We start from the raw sequence: 17,195 nt of genomic DNA, 5'->3' as shown, positions 1-17,195 counted from the left end.
AGTTGAAACATAGCAGCCTGCGAGTGTGCGATAACTAAGAAGTCAGCGAGCGGAAGACGTATTGTGTGCTTTCAAGACATAGTGATTGCTGTAGTACAGTTATACTCGGAGTGTGTATTTCAGGGAGACTTGTATAGCTCCCACGTTAGTAGTACGTGAAGATAAGTGAAGACTGTGTTGAGAGATTTTGTTGTAGGGTTTGTAAACTGTGGAAACCCGTAACGTTGTGATAATTAAGTGTAGCCGATAGTTGTAGATTGTTAAATAAACCAGTTAACCATCTCTACGGCGTCTCCGGTAACGTAAACACGTTACAATATATATAAATTATTGTAATTAGTCTGTTTACGAGTGTGGTTTAAAATTGATTTTGTTAAAAGTTTTAGGACCAATTTGGTTGTCCTTTATGTTGTCTCTCTTTATAGGAAGTTGGCTGTCTACCATTTCATGATAGAAAGAAAAAAAAACATTTCATCAGTCACACCAGATGGGGTGGATAATCCTTTTGTAATATTGCCAGTGTGACGGACCAGGATGAACCAAATCAATAGAGATGAGTGACTGTCAGTTTAACCCTTCCTATGCTACAAACACATACTTTCACACGTTGGCTTGGGTCAGATTATGTTATTTTACAGTGTCACCTGCCACTTCTTTATCATAAATTCATCATCAGTAATCTGTCAGTAGAAATTATTAGTATAGTATAGAAATTATTAGTATTATCAGTATTAGTAGAAATAAAAAAGCACCTCAGCAAGGAAATAATTAACAAAGTGGAAACAAAATTTAGGTTTCCACGTGGTAAATATTACTTCACATCCCAAAAAACATGATACTGTCAGTTTCAGAATGAGCCATGACCATTCTCTTAACTTTGTGAGAACCAATTTTGAGGAAGAATAAAATTAAATTTCAAACTGAAACTCTCTTTCCGTGATTATGTCTTGTGAAAGTTCAACTGTGGACTGGGAGACATCAGGAAGAGAAGAAAGAACTGGAAAGAAATTCAAAAGGAAAGACTGATGGAAGATTGAAGACGCTGGATACTTTCTGTCCGTCCCTCACCGTATGGCACGATGCACTTGGTCTGCGTGTAGAACATGAAGTAAAGGCCCGAGAATGGCGCATCCCGGAATAATGTAGGCACAAGTCCGCAGCACAGTCCACGAACTCCTTCAGTACGGTAGATAATTTTTAAGGCTTCAGTCATGCCCCCATATTGGTAGACACCGCTCTGCAATCACAATACATTACACTTGCAAACGTGTTTTCAGATTCGTCACAGTGGTGAGTCTCCTACAGTCTGACAGTGTGTCTGGTGTACTTGGTATCCATGACGTCCCAACTGTCACAACCCGTTACCAAAAAAATGTGACAGATCAGAAGATATCAACTTTGAGATTTTCATAGCAGTGACTATTCAGATTGTGGTCTTGCAGGTTGTGGCACTACCTAGGCTTACAGGCAGATACAAATGTTTCAGAGAAACATAATGCCTCCATCTTCAAGGCTAAACATAAACTTGAAGGCAACAGGTTCCTATGAAGCACTTGTATCCCCCTATGAGTATTAAGATGTCACAACCCACAAGGTTATCCAACCCAAATTCTACTGTGTATTTCGCTGTATGAACCAAGGAGTCACTTTCTAAGAAATAAGACTGCAGTAGCACACAAGGCATCCCTTGCTTATTCTGACACAAACCTTACCCAAAATATTTCCAGTGTGTAAAGCCACACAGTAATTGGTCTATGAAATGCTTAACCCGTTCCCGTGGTTCGACGTGTATGTTTCGTCAGGGATTTAAATCGTCTGGGGGGGTTCGACGTGTATGTTTCGTCCAGCTGCACACCTATGTTATAACGCCCATAATAATTGATGGTTTTGCTGTAGATTGTTAGATTTTTCGCTGGCCTGTTGTCAGTAGAACAGAGTATAAATAAGACACGACTTTATCTGCGCCAAGTCATCGTTACATATACCTGTCTTGCAGCAAAGTTCCTGTTGCTTCTGGTAGAGGTTCCTGTTCAAGCTGTTATGAAAGGCGTGTTTTCTTTGCTTTGAAGATATAAACAACAGAGACGTGATGTTTATAATATAATATTGCCCTGAGCTGGCCACACAAACACACTCAATTGGAATTCTTAGAAGAGGGGTGTCCAGTAATTTATTCTCGCATGATCCATTGATTTCGCACAGTATATAGCACCCAGTTCTTAGAAAAACGTCACGAATTAAGGCAGAACACTGTGGTCACCCCCTGAGACGATACGGATGTGTGTGGGGGAGGGAAAAGAACTCATTCCTTCATGTATTATCGCTCCAGCTGACGCCAGTTTATCGTACTGACCTTGGTGGTCGTTTCGAGGGATGACCATAAATATTTTTTTGAGCCAGCTAGGCTCTGCTTTCGTGCGCTACATACCAGCCAATACTTAGAATAACTTCATGAATTCTGTGGTCACCCCTACGACATCTACAGCCGCCAAAATGGATGGAATATCAAAGGCATAGCAACAACCCCTTGTTATGATAACTCGTAACGTTGAATTTACTGCAGCTGACCTGACTAGCTTTACTGCTCACGGAAGGACATTTCCTTGAACTAGACCCCTCACGGGGAAGAGGGCTAGGCCGCACAGAAGCTGTGTGGTTAAAAAAAAGAGCAAAAGAAAAGATACGCAGTATTTGTTTGGTGAATGTGAGCCAGCGCTGTGTTTAGACTAATGCTTCAAGGCGTCACCTGCTTGCATTGCCGAGATACCGGGTGCTCATATTATAAGGTAAGGTTATAAAACCACCTTTTAAGATCATTTTAGTGAAAGTTTCATCCTTCAAGGCGTACCATTCACTGCTGAAATACTAAACAACCTGCTTCCATGGCCGAGATACAGGGCGCCCATATTATAAGGTAAGGTTATAAAACCACCATTTAAGATCATTTTAGTGAAAGTTTCATGTTCCTATCTCATAGAATTTAAGAACAATGATGAATAAATAATTTTCGAGCAAAATTTAAATGGCCGGCTGAATATATTACCGCAGGAGCCGCGGCCGCGGAATTTAAATGACCACGTCAAAGGGTTAAAGTACAGTGGAAAATGTGTGTGCCACATGCTTCAACATTATGTGTTTTGTATGATTCTCACAAAAAACAATGTGTTTGTAATGGAGACATGGTGTTTTCTGCATGGTATGAACTGAATCTTGGACCAATGGGAGGACCTACCTCAAACCTTGTTTTGATGACAGTGATCGGTATGAGGCACACTCCACTCAGTGATCGAGCCAGCATGCCCAGACATATGGCTTCAATTGGCCCTGGGTCATCGGATGATACATTCGATTTTAGCCAGTGGAGGGAGGAAAAGTAGAGCCCCACGCCTGGCACACAGCGGGTGAGCGACTGAAACACAAGTACACTTCTGTAATTCAATTTTATAAACAAAAGACATTTATGATGTCAAGCTTGGGGAAGTTGTACACTGAATTCACAGAGGAAATAGTTACACTCAATGTCTGATTCATGGAGTTCATATCAAACAGTCCCGATGCAATGTTTGATAATGCGGGCGTATCCTCACATCTTCAATAATTAAAAAAGCCTTTGAGTGACATTCACCTAAAGTGTTTTGTCATGAAAAAGGTGGAAAAAGAGATGAAAGACAACAGGAGACAAATAAATGTAGTGGATAAAGTATAAAAGAGATACATAAAAGAAAGGAAGGTTGGGATATATGAAGCTAGGAATAATATTTTCCTGAAGAGACTAAACCTGCATATGTGCTAAGAAGTCATGATCGAGACAGTGGGATTTTATACTTATTAGATAATGAAGAGCTTCATAGCTTGTACTCTTCTCCAAGTATAATTAGAATGATCAAGTCAAGGAGGATGAGGTGGGCAGGGCATGTAGCACGAATGGGGGAGAAGAGGAATGCATATAGGATATTGAAAAGAAAGCCAGACGGAAAGAGACCACTGGGAAGACCAAGGCATAGATGGGTGGACAATATTAAAATGGATCTTAGAGATATATGATGGGATGCTATGATTGGATGATCTGGCTCAGGATAGGTACCAGTGGAGGATTCTTGTGAACATGGTACAGGTTCCATAAAATACTGGGAAATTCTTGAGTAGCTGCAGATTTGGCTTCTCCTCGAGAAGGGCTCAGCCCCCCCCCCAAGTCCAATTATTTCCATTGTTTTAAAAGTGGTGCACTCCCTAGCAGAGAATTCTCTGGACTTATGTACCCATTTTGTTTCAAGCTTTGAATGGTCCTTATTTTGATCATGGAATCTCTTCTAATGACAATGGTATTAATGTGAAATGACACTTACGGGGGTCATGCCCCTCCACAACCCAAAGATGTGTTCCTTTTGCAGAATATGGCCTATAATTGTTGTCATTCCACATGACTGCCCTTGCTGGGCCCTGAAAACAAACGAAAATGAACTGAATGAGCCATTCTGCAAGGTAAGTTAAAACACAACATAATATGGAGGTTTATAATAGGAACAAAGAAAAAAATCCAACATTATACGTGTATTCGTTGAAGAGTACAGTATTCCACGCTGTAATTCCATGTAGCGTGGAGACAGTCCCATGTTTTAGAGTAACATATCACCTACATCTTCCGGGTCAAAGAGTTTAGACAAGCAAGAAACCAGCAGAAGTGGGAGGCAAGCTCAAGTCAGATATGTTTCCCCCACAGCACTGGGCTGTGTCAAATCTACATAGCATTACAACCCGAAAAACTATAATCACTGCCATATGGACCTCAAGTCAAACTTCTCTCCACTGATTTAAATTTTAATTAAATTAATAAATCAAGTCAAATGTGACCAAATGGAGAGGCTTTAAAATGGTTACTTCATAACTGATTTTAACTTTCTTACTTACCCAAAGGCTTTTGGTGTTGGATTTTGCAGTCGAGTCTTAACCAAGTCCAGTGGTTGAAACAGTATAGTTGAGAACGTTCCAGAAAAAGACCCCACAAGAAATGATTTCAGTAGGGGATACTGAAAAATAAACAAAAATTTTATGTAATAATAATAACATAACATAAAAGTAATTAATTATGTGCATGAAGATTACAGTCTGCTGGGATGTGACCCGGTGTTGTTCGGTAGACAGGAGCAGTAAAAGTCACTGTTCACAGCCAACCCACACTGAACCATGCACAAAATAATATCCCCATTTAAAGCTTGCTATATAATTGACACAAACTTCATGAAAACCCAGCAAAGGCTTAGATGGTACCTAACCTCCAAATTGCTACTTTGCTCTTCACATCCTGCTGCCCTAATTTAAATGAACCAGAATGAAACTCCTCAAGTACCTTACAATTTTGAGGCTTCACAGCATCAAGAAAAGTGGTTTAAAAGAAAATTTCTTTTGACTGTTTGTAACAGACATCCATGTTCTCAATAAACTGAAATAATGGGGGAATCTATATTACAAATAATTCCAACCTCAGCTAATCACTGTAATGTGCATAACATCAATTTGTAGTGGCTACTGAGCTCAACATTCTTGTTCATTATTGCAGAATTTTCATCTGGTATATAATATACAAACCATTAAAATGTTATGCAAGGCCACTCTGAAAAGAAAACTACATTAATCTCCTATAATTAACCCTTCTTTTTTATAAGTGTAATACTCACACTGGATATAATATCCATGTTCGAATGCTGATGACTTTTGTCTTCTGATAAAATGCGTTGCATATACACCAACTCAAAATCTTTTTGTAGCTGTGTAACTGGGAGTATGGCATAAAATCGGGCCTCTTTTTGTGACACCCAGATATCAATCAACGCACCTATGAAGTGCCAATTTTTGGACTTCTATCCTCTTTCACCAGGTAGGCTTCAAAATTTAAAGCCACAAATGTGAAAGAAAAAGCACAAATGATATTTCAAGACAGAAAACAGTGTTCTCTGCCGTGGAATGAAACCAATGTATCAGAATAATCAGAATAATAAATTGGATTCACACGATGCAGAAAAATTTCGGTCATCTTCTGGGGACTACTTAGGAACACCATTAAGACGGCCTGTAATGTACTGTCTATCAAAACTTGTGTGCTTCAAGTAGCTTTACGCTAGCAATATTATTCCTCGCTTGAAGCAGATTTCTCTTTACAGAAAGCACAAATTTGAAATTCAGCAAGCTCCTTCTCTGGTTAAAAATATCTACGCGAGAAAATCATAATTAATTCGCGCTAAGTTAAATTCTCATGAAAGCACTGCCGTCGTTTATTAAAAGTACACCACGTCTCGAAGAGCAAACCAGCCTCTCAGTTGACTGCTAGCATTTGAACTAATTTCACCACACAGCATACAAGCTCAATATACATGTCTTATCGAGGTCAAAAAGATCACATGCGTAAGTCCCTACACATCCACATTTTATCTCGTCATAAATTTAGTTCTTTCGAAGGTTAACGACTATGAAACAAACACTTCCATGCATCATATTACGTTGGAGACAAATCTGTAATATTTAATCCTTATATTACTTTTTTTTTTTTTGCCCCAAATTGCTGCTGTCCGAAGAGTGGTCCTAATATTTACCGAAGAAGTTCAAGGTTTTGCGTATTTTCGCTTGAACTGAACTTCCGTTTCTTTTCCTGTTTTTACCTGCCGTATCGCAACTGTTTCGACCGTTTCGACAACGAACGGATTATCGTGAGCCGTGCACACTGGCAAATATCACGTCTGATCCACACAGAGTATTTCCTAGCAAAATATTATAATTTCGAGCCTTTAAATGTTGTTCGCTCCGTCACAATGGCCATCACAGACGGACGTTCTCATTCTTCAATCACAATTGCTCCAACCAATGCAAGAGTAGAATTTATTTTTCTTGAATGTAGTCAGTTACCCCACGGGCCAATCGGAGCCATTGTATTTCTTAGCGGGAAATTCAGTAAAGAGATTGGGCTCCTCATGAGCCAAAAACGCACTGGACGCAATTAGGCCGGATCAAGTCATAGCGATATCCTAGGCTACGATACAGATGAGGACCGATAACCTTTAAAACGTTAAAAGAATGGTTATTAATAAGCATTAAATATTTCTGTTCAGATAATTACACAGACAATATTTATGACAAGATAAGTTAACGAAAATGTAACAAAATATTGGTTTAGAGAAATGCCGTATTTTGGTAAAATTAAATTACTGTGTGCTGTAAGAGTACTGAGTAAGAATGAAATAATCGTTCTTGTATGCCGATATGGACAAATAAATCAAGGCCATCGGCTTCGCAACAATCATGCAGCTGCACCAGAACTGAACACAAGGAGTGATGCCTCCCGCAAATTTATTTTTATGATTATCGCAGGATTTCCCGTGTACGTATTGCTTCAGTCATTCCAATCTGACGACATATACTCAGCCGTTATCTTCCATGTTTTACTATTGAATGTTATGCTTTTCTCGTCGATTATTTTTTTCTCGGTAATTGGTGACTTTTCGTCTAGAAAACTGAAATTAACGGCCGTGGGGATCTGTTGCGCTGACCACGCGACACCCTCTATCCGCTAAAGTTGGCACTAACTTCGCCGACAAGCGGCGGTCGCTCGGTCGGTATAGTTCACTTGCGGACTACAGGCCACGGCGTTTAATTGGAGACTCTTCAGATTCGGGACCATAAGCTCTAGCACAATTTGCCGGAGACGGATTAGAGCGCATTGGGAAGAAAATTATTGCAGTGCAGGTTTATTGTTGGGAACAATAATTATAATGTGTCAAGGTGTGAAAATAACTTCATTAAACACAACTCTGTGATAGCTACCAGCTTGTACTCACATTTCCAGACCTGGCAGAGTTGCAGTAAGTTTTCGCTGTACTAGAAGTGGGCTTATACAGTAGGTCACGACGAGAGAACAGTCTTTTTTTTCCGTGCACCATATTATTTACTTTCTGTGAGCTGCGCAATAGATTTTGAATAGAATTTCCAAACAGGGATCTAGACCAGTTCAGTAGATTACTGTCCAAGTGCTATTGGTACTGATACTATTAATGTTCTGGAATTAGGTAGAACTGATATAAATATTAATTTTTAATACCCGTTGATTTCAACGGATCATTCTCGTATATTTATTTCTAGATCGTTAACATTCCCGCTGCCTACTTTGTCAGATGTCTTCGCAATTGGCATGTAAAACCGGAAATCGTCCTCGAACATTTAATCAACGATAAAGATGTCATAAGCCATGATTCAGACGAAACGCCAACCATTCTACCAAAGTAACAAAACTGAAACCCTCTGTGTCACTTCTCGTAGTTCTTGTGGTTGCAAACTCATCAAATTACACGGAGGACCTGGCGGGGATGAACGAATTATAATACCACTGCTGTACATGGAGGGTGTTGCCTACAATAGGGGAGGGGGTAATATAAGAGTTTTCAGCGTTTTCAGTTATTGTTTAGTCCGAATGTCGATATTGAAGTGTTTGTGGTGTATTTAGCAACGCTGTAAGTGTCTTACCCTGTCGAATGATACAATGATTGGCGAATAATGAACTGGAAGGGACGCGGAAGGATCCTAATGTGTCCTAATGTGAGGTGCCGTACCAGCAACTGCTTGGATGGCGTGAGGAAAAGCACCGGAAACGCCCAATTCCCGGCCAAGCTTCACTGCTCATTATAGCGATTGCTGTCTTCTGGGCATGTGACGTCCTTAGCGTTATTTTTAGACAGTTACGAAGTTTCCGATGAGCCTGATGCCTCCATCTTGCGCCCTGAAGATGGAGAGCGTTTCGTATGAGCCACCCACTCGGTGATACCTGAGTGCATTAGAGTTCTTCTGTGCCCTGCATCCATCAGCGCAGCAAGCACTGATGGCTTAGGATTTCTGCTGCTTTCCTCGGTCATTCAGGGCAAATTCCGATTCACCGTGGCATCGCCTCTCTAAAGACTTTCGGTTTTTACAGGTTTCCAGTTGCGACTGATCAGTCTGTGAAAAATCATTAGTAAATTACCCACGAAGCAGTGACGAAATAGGGAGAAACAAATTGACTCCATGAAGTTGACTCCTTCTTGAGAAGCAAGTTTAAACAACGGCGAATTACGTAATAATCGTGAAGTTAGGAGTTTATCGAAAGAGCAATGCCACAAGCAGATAACCCTTGGGTTCCCCCGAAGTTTAATAGCTTTCAACATTACCCCCAGCAAAGAAGGGGTCAGCATTTTAGCTGACCCCGCGAGATAAACATGCGCATATATTCTAATGAACAGACGTCATGTTGTTGTTGTTGCTCTGTCGCGAGATGACGCGAAACGTCCATAAAACATACTCGGTCACGTCAGTTTTCAAGCGAAGTATTCATGTTGCTAAGCGACTTCTTGTTGAGCCTCTACATAACTTGGCACACTCGTTGCAGAAACACAACGCATCGTGCGATTTTGGGAAGTTTGTGTTCCTGCGATGTAACGCCATGTTGGCCGGTATAAGTTCACTGACGTTTCGTGGGAACGCCTCCGTCTTCAGGGTTGCAGAATAAAAGCCAAGCAAGTAGCCAGAAAGAAGCAGGCAACAAGCAATGCTTGGCTTACACTAAGGCTCAGACGATGGAGGCAGTGTGTTCTTCTGAAACGTCGACAAACTTCTATCGGAATACACGGCGTCACATTCCGGAAGTCACTGCTGTGAGTCCCTGAAGGAAACGTGGCCAATGAGAACTGAAACTGAATATTGCAGCAACATTATACATTTATCAGACTGAAAACTGTGGATGTCAGCCCTGTAGTCGTTCGAAACGCTGTTTAACCAAATTAAAAATGATATATGTACATCTGAAGTTTCAGTGAGCAGGCTGGTGTAGCAGTAAAACTTCAAACGTGTATTTTTGAAGTGCTCGGTTCAAACTCTGGCTAACCTGAACTTCTTCAGTCCCTGCAGGCAAATGTTGGAATAGCTCCTCAAATTAGGTCATGATTTGTAGTTTCTACTTCTGTGTTCAGTAATTATCATACCATTTCAGGTTTTGTACTCTGTGCTAATGACAACATAATAAATGATTAAGAAAGATGATCTTCCGGAAATCCAAAAGTGAGGGAAGGATAACGACATGGAGATTGACTTTCCTTATCCAACATCCTGATAACCTACTGGACCCAACTGCTTTTCATAGGATACAAAGGTTCATTCTCTTCACTGGATCATACCTAGAACAAGTGACTCAAGTCCACACCCACACACTGTATTTCTTTAAGATATGCTTTAATATTATCCTCCCTTCTATGACTGGGTTCTCCAAGTGGTCTTTTCCTTTTTGGTTTTGAGACTAAAATTTTGTATGCATTTCACATGGAGAACATTAGCCAGTACTCACAAAACACCTACCATGAAAGGGGTCCCGAAATTAGCTCAAAGTGAAAATTTGTGATGTGACTTAGTAATAATGAGGAGTTTGTACTACTTTTTTCATTGATCTTCTAGTGTCACTAAGATCAAAGATTACAGTCGTTACAGGTCAACTGATGAGACCCTCTGCTGGAGGCCCTGAGAAACACATATGCCAGTTTAATGTGATGATCCCATGAAGGATCATAGTCCCTCCTAAAGATAAGGCCATCTGTGTGACAGCATGTTTTTCCAAACATTCAGCATGATTTAATTAAGTGGAACTTCCAGTCAGCCCTGAGGGTACACATCAAGTGCACAGCAGGGGGACACTGGCCATCTGAAGCCTAAGATTCATCTAAACAAAATTAGAAAATTCTCTTCCAACCTCACAGAAAATGTGCTGCAGCTCTTAAGAGCAGCATCTTCTGAGATGTGACACCATGTAGTCCACTAGAAGTATCAATATATTGCTTTCATCTTCATGGCTGAAGAATAGGCCAAACAAGCTGTTTACCATATCTTCAATCCTGAAGATGGAGGCACTATATTCTTCCATAGGTCAGTGAACTTTTACCAGACTGCACAGCACATCTCGAAAAGATGTACTCTTCAAAATGTATGAGCTCATACAAAACCAGAACTGAAATACAAAGGCACAAGGACATGTACATTTAAATAAGTCAGATGCAGATGCACAGGAAAAGGGGCAGAAATTCCGGTCTCTCTTAAATTAGAATATCCACATGGACACTAAAATGTTTCCAGTAATATAATTTGAGAACTAGGGTAGCTGTGTAGTTGATGAATGTGAACTATACATTGCCAAACTCTTGTGAACACAGTAATAGGTCTGCAGGTTCCATAATAGGCAGGTAATTTATTTATCACCTGATCTATTGCCTGGAGTGGTGACTGTTATTATCGCCTGCTAACAATAGAAGAAGTATCCATTTTGCTTTCACAGTTCATGAGTAGTATGCTTCCTATGATTCTCACAATAAATGCTAATTATTTCCCTATACAGCATTAAGCAACTGCTGTGCATGTTCTCTGTGGGCTAGCAACTGAATTTTGTACAATATTTAGATGAGGTTTGAAGAGTTGAAGACACTTTTTGTAGTTATAATTCTTACCTCAGTGAAAGACATTGCAAGAGCTTCTGTTTATTTTGTACAATGCTGAGTTGGTTAATACTGCCTTAGTTTTGTTACAGTGGACACGTCGTGATCCGTCTTCACCACTAACACCACACTCAAGTGAAATTATAATATATTTAATAAATTACACGTGAACAGCTACAGACTATTTTGATTAATTTTACAGTTCAAAATTACTGCTATGGATTTTTAAACAACGTAAAATATTTGATAGTTTGTATTAGGTCAAATCTTGAGCCGTTTGACAAGAATTTGTGATATGAAAAGCTTCAAACTTTACAAGACCGAAAATATTAAACATCATAAAACAGCTCACGGCTAAGAAATGATGACGTTGGAAGGAAGAATCATGCTTAAATAAGGGGCTAGGGTCTGACTTCTGACGACATTATGGAAAACTATGACGGTGTTATCATTTCTCAAGACAGTCAAAACAAGAGGTTCCATATCCGGTTGACTTCATCTGAATGGTCAGTGGCAAGGTTTCAGTTTAGTGTTAATTAGTAGTTCTTAGCTGCAGGAATGGGGTGAGACTGGGCATGTCTCAGGGAACAAGGTGCAGGGTGCGACAACATACCATGCTTCGCTAACATTCACTAATTTATTCAAAAGTTATATCAGGATGTTGCATATATATGCTCACCGCATGCATCAGCCTGTTGGAAAACTGCCTAAGCTTGACTCAGTGGGTCTTGCTGTAGAGGGCAAGGAATTCCAAGGGTGAGCGTAAAGGGTGAGATGCACGGTACGTCAGTCCTCACCTCATGATATGCTCTGGCATGTGAAACCCTGACACTGTAACCTTATTATCTGTGTCAAGGAAATGCCAAAGCCAAATGTTCGTTTACAATATAGTTTAGCGTTTCTTTTGAATTAAATTTCTTCTTCACACACTGACAACCCCATTGAGGTAGTACAGTGGATCTAACTTCAAATTATTCAATAAGACAGTCAATAAAGCAATCTATGTAAAATCTAAAGAACGTACTGCAGATGAGCAGACTGGAATAATTCTGTAAAGGTTGAGGATTTCATCCGCAGGAGGATGGGCTGGGTACTTGTAGCAAATCCAGTGCACCATAGCTTCGGCACAGTCTTATCATATCAGTATGGCCCGGGTCTGACCCCAGGTTGGTCATGGTAATGACAAAGGACTGTAACTCTGTATTTGATATGGTAGCCGCAAGGACACGACACTTAGGTTAAGGTCAAGTTGGCAACCTGTAGAAGTGATATTAATTACTGGGCTTTCAACCTTCCCCATGATGTGAATTCAATTTATAAAATAAACTGGAAATGCAAAGTTGGAGAACCCATCTTCTGTTATAATGGAAAAACGAATTGTGTGAGCTAATAATGGAAGGTAGTGTAGCCTCCTATATTGCTGATAATTGAGAAATGGAAGATGTGTGACATTTATGCCCAAGTATCAATACAAGCCACAGAACTGACATCAGAGTTACGATTTTGCCTAAACTGGAACTTCATTTAATTAATTCAATTAGAGGCTAAGTTGACCCCAGGGCCATTGGCTGGAAGGATTAAGTAAACTGAAAATATATCCACCTCATTGGGACCTGAACCTGTGACCTTCCAGCTTGTAGCATAATGCCTCAGACCAACTATGCAACCATGTGCCCCCAAATATCATATATTCAAAAAGAAAATAGCTCTCTTTTAAAATTATGCAACATAAATTTTATTGCCCTAACAAACTGTACATAGTGAGGTTATCAGAGCAACATGTTGCTCCTTAAACAGTAACAGACCAGACACACAAATAATTCTCATTTGTACACAACTCAAGTACATAATAAAATATTTGTTGCGTATTTTATAGAATACATACATAGTCTTTTTACATCTGCATCAACCTTCTTTCCATTTTCTGCCAATTTTTATTACATATAAATCTCACATTAAAAATTTTACAACAGTTTTATGTTTATAATATTATCTATATAATAATTACATTTCTTTTTTAATTTGTATTTCAAATTTCATCTTGTAAAATTATTGTAACAAGAATAATTTAATTGCTGTAAATGGACACTTCTGAAGTGCCTGGATGTACTTGTAGGTGTGTGGGAGATGTGAATATGTTACATTACTTAATGGTGATCGCGCCACAGCTTGAAGCTAAAGGTGAGAGTAACATCTTCCTTAGGTTTCTTCATTTATGGTATGATTCTTAATAATTTGGGAAAATTATTATAATATAAATCATTCCTAGGAGACATGATTCAGCATGCTGACTGTGCAAATGAATATCAACACGATTCTGAAAATGAAAAGTGTATCTACTGCACTTTGAGTATATTATACATCCACTTAGCAGGAAACTTGCATATTTAAACCAATGAAAAATTTAGTATGACAGATGAAGTGAAAATGTGTGTGCAAAGGCATGCTGAACACTTGAAATACTGATTGGGCATAATGCTTAGAGAATTGACCTTCTCTAAGATTCTTGTAGTTTCTGTGTAATTTTATGCATATGTTCATGTGATGACAGGCATATACTGACCAAAATGTGTAGTGGAATTGCCATCTGCAGAAATAAAAACTCATGAGACTGTACACAATATTCATCTGTTGTATACAGGTCTCATGACACTTCATTTACAATAAAGGGAAATGGAGAAATGCATACTGAAGACGTATGACAGCTCTTCTGATATTTTAGCAATACTGAAGCCAGGATGCACTTCTATAGTGTCACAGCTATAATAGTTTTCTGTGGATTTATGATATAAATAGATGAGTGTTTTACACTTTTACACTTACAAAGTTAATAACAATTTTAATTTTAGAATGTAAACATAATTTTATATGAGAGAGAAAGGATATTCATCAACTTATGATGACAGTATTAAAATCACAACATTATAGAAAACACTGAAGTTTGAATTTGCAGCATAAATTCTTTCTTTAATGTATGATTTATTGCAATATGTATATAGTAAAATCTGAGAGTTTGGAAACAGCCAGTTAAGTGATGATAACGACAGTCTTACTAAAAATATTATTATTAAAACCAAATTAATTATTTTACAAGTCAGTCTGAAGGAATGATATCAACGTAAATAGAGACGATTCTTAAAAGTACCATAAATGTAGAAACCAAGCAGCTTACATAACATCATGGCAGATTTTGAACACTGTTCATTATTTATTGTGACACGAAGGTCATATTACCAACAATTCAGTCAAGAAATGATCAAAGAGAAATATCGGTTGCAATATCTTGCAATTCGTGTCTTTCATCATGAGTATTAGGCGGATGTGTGGTTGATTTCAAATTATTTAGAGGTTATAAACAATTAGGTAGTAGATCTCTTTATACAAGGAGGTTCTAGAAATTGATTAAAGAATACAATGCTAGTCCAGGAAAACATAAGTGTAAGTGATTAATGATTTAGCATTTGGAGAATATCTTCAAGCAGCATAGAAGACTACCTCAGAAACATGTTACATTTATTATGGTTCAAACTTCCACCAAAGGATTCAATTTGTGTTTCACAGCAAACAATTTTAATTTAAAATTACAGTAAATTTTGACTGTATTCAGTTCAGAATTCAGTGACTGGGCTACAGGGTGGATGGCCAAGGAATCGTGGTTGAATCCCAGGAAAGAGGCAAGATTTTTCTCTTCTCCAAAGCATCCAGACCAGAATTGGGTCCCACCTAGCCTTCTATCCAAGGGGTATCAGAGGCTCTTTTTCTAGGAGTGAAGTGGCTGGGGCATGAAGCTGTCCACTCACCTCCATCTTGTGCTGGGGCTATGAATGGATGGAGCTAGTACCTTCACACTCTTCATATGTCATCATGGTATGGTAATTAATTCAGCACAAATGTAACTTTACCTGCATAATTTCTTATGATAAACAACACCAATTCAGGTACATTAGTCCACCATTAATCAATGTATATTTTTTTTGTATTTGTTTGATTTAAAGTTTCCAAGCTATTCCTGTAACAGGCCATGGAGGCCTGTAGGTTTGTGAGATGCTGAGGCACCCACATTTTCTAGACAGTTGGCTCACAGATGGCAGTAAGGTAATACTCAGGAATGGAAATGTACGAAGCACACAAGGACAGCCGGAAGGACGAGAACTCAGCGAGGTAACCAGCCCATTATAACCTCAAACTACTACGAAGTGCTGACGAATCTCAAAGAGTCTGAACCCAAAACAACAGTTCCTTGTCAGATGCAGGGGAAGGGCAGGAAGAAAAAGGATAACATACAAAATTTAAGACACAAGATTTTAGTTGTTGGAGACAGCCACGTCAGAGGAATGGCAGCCAAACTACGAGATAACCTAGGTGATCATTATAGCGTTCAAGGACTTGTGAAACCTGGTGCAGACCTAGCAGCAGTCTTATCCTCAGGCGTGAAAGAAACAAAAGACTTTTCCAAAAAGGATGTGGTAATTGTGTGGGGTGGTACAAATGATGTCAGCAGGAACGAGACTGATAAAGGACTGATCGAAATTAGGAATTTTGTAATCGATAACGCCCATACAAATGTTTTAGTTGTGAATTTACCAAATAGAATGGATCTTGAAGCTACTTCTTGTGTAAATCAAGAGATAAAGGTCTTTAACAGGAAATTACGTAAATATATGAAAGTTTTTGATTATGCATCTACACTTGAAATAAAATTTGAGAGGGATCAGTACACCAGACATGGACTCCATCTGAATACAAAAGGCAAAGACCTCGCAGCTAAATTACTTAAATCTACCATCAATAACATTTTTAACGTAAGTAAGGTCACTCCAATAACTATGAACTGGGTTGGAAAACATGTCATGCCTTGCACTAAAAATGCAGGTAAGACAGGAAAGCAATTGGATGATAATTCTGAATCAGTTATTAGCCAAGTAGAAACACCCCAACAAATAGTTCCTAGTATTAGAATAACAGGAAGAGAAAGAAAAATCCCTGTTACAAGAACAAATGATTTTTTATGGTAGAGGCAAATACTAAGGCTAACAAAGAATTTCACATTCCTCCTATCACTTCTTTTAATGGAATAACCAAAAAAGCAAATGAAATCAAAATGTTTAATGTTTTTCATCAGAATATCAGAGGGTTAAGAGGAAAAGCAAACGAACTATTAAGTCATTTACATCCAGTTTTCCCTCATATACTATGCTTTACAGAACATCATATGAATCCCTTGGAACTGCAACAACTAAATATAGACTCTTATAAACTAGCAGCAAACTACTGTAGAACTTTGTATGAAAAAGGAGGAGTATGCATTTACTTACATACAAGCCTAAACTTTGTAAATATAAAATTAACAAAAGATTGTATTGATAAAGACTTTGAGGTATGCGCTGTCAAGCTCAACCTAAGATCCAAAAGATTCTGCATAATCACTGTATACAGAGCTCCAACTGGTAATATTGATACATTCATAACAAAACTAGACACAATACTTAGAAACTTATATAGCTCAACACAAGAATATATTATTTGCGGGGATATTAATATCAATTATCTTTCCGACAGTGAAAGGAAAAGTAGATTGGATGCTGTACTGAGAACTTATAACTTAATAAATATAGTAAATTTTCCCACCAGAATTCAAGGAAACTCGGCTACTGCTATTGATAACATATTTGTTGATATTACTAGTAGAGATAATTATTCTATAAG

The 17,195-nt window shown here is 38.7% G+C and overlaps 1 protein-coding gene across 1 annotated transcript in view; it reads right to left on the bottom strand.

Moving 5' to 3' along the window:
• Window positions 1–6,830, bottom strand: part of LOC111864870 (mitochondrial glycine transporter A) — a 12,930-nt gene extending 6,100 nt beyond the window's left edge. The window contains exons 1-5 of the mRNA XM_023852441.2: window positions 5,676–6,830; window positions 4,909–5,027; window positions 4,347–4,440; window positions 3,233–3,409; window positions 1,069–1,237 (exon numbers count right to left, since the gene is read on the bottom strand). Coding sequence (XP_023708209.1) covers window positions 1,069–1,237; window positions 3,233–3,409; window positions 4,347–4,440; window positions 4,909–5,027; window positions 5,676–5,738 — 622 coding nt within the window. The 5' untranslated portion in view covers window positions 5,739–6,830. The remainder of the gene's footprint in view (window positions 1–1,068; window positions 1,238–3,232; window positions 3,410–4,346; window positions 4,441–4,908; window positions 5,028–5,675) is intronic.
• Window positions 6,831–17,195: the final 10,365 nt, after the last annotated feature.

The sequence above is a fragment of the Cryptotermes secundus genome, unplaced genomic scaffold, assembly GCF_002891405.2.
Source record: "Cryptotermes secundus unplaced genomic scaffold, Csec_1.0 scaffold1951, whole genome shotgun sequence".
In the NCBI taxonomy this organism is placed as follows: Eukaryota; Metazoa; Arthropoda; class Insecta; order Blattodea; family Kalotermitidae; genus Cryptotermes; species Cryptotermes secundus.
Note: the sequence above shows the minus strand (reverse complement) of the source record. Positions and strands in the feature narration are given on the sequence as shown.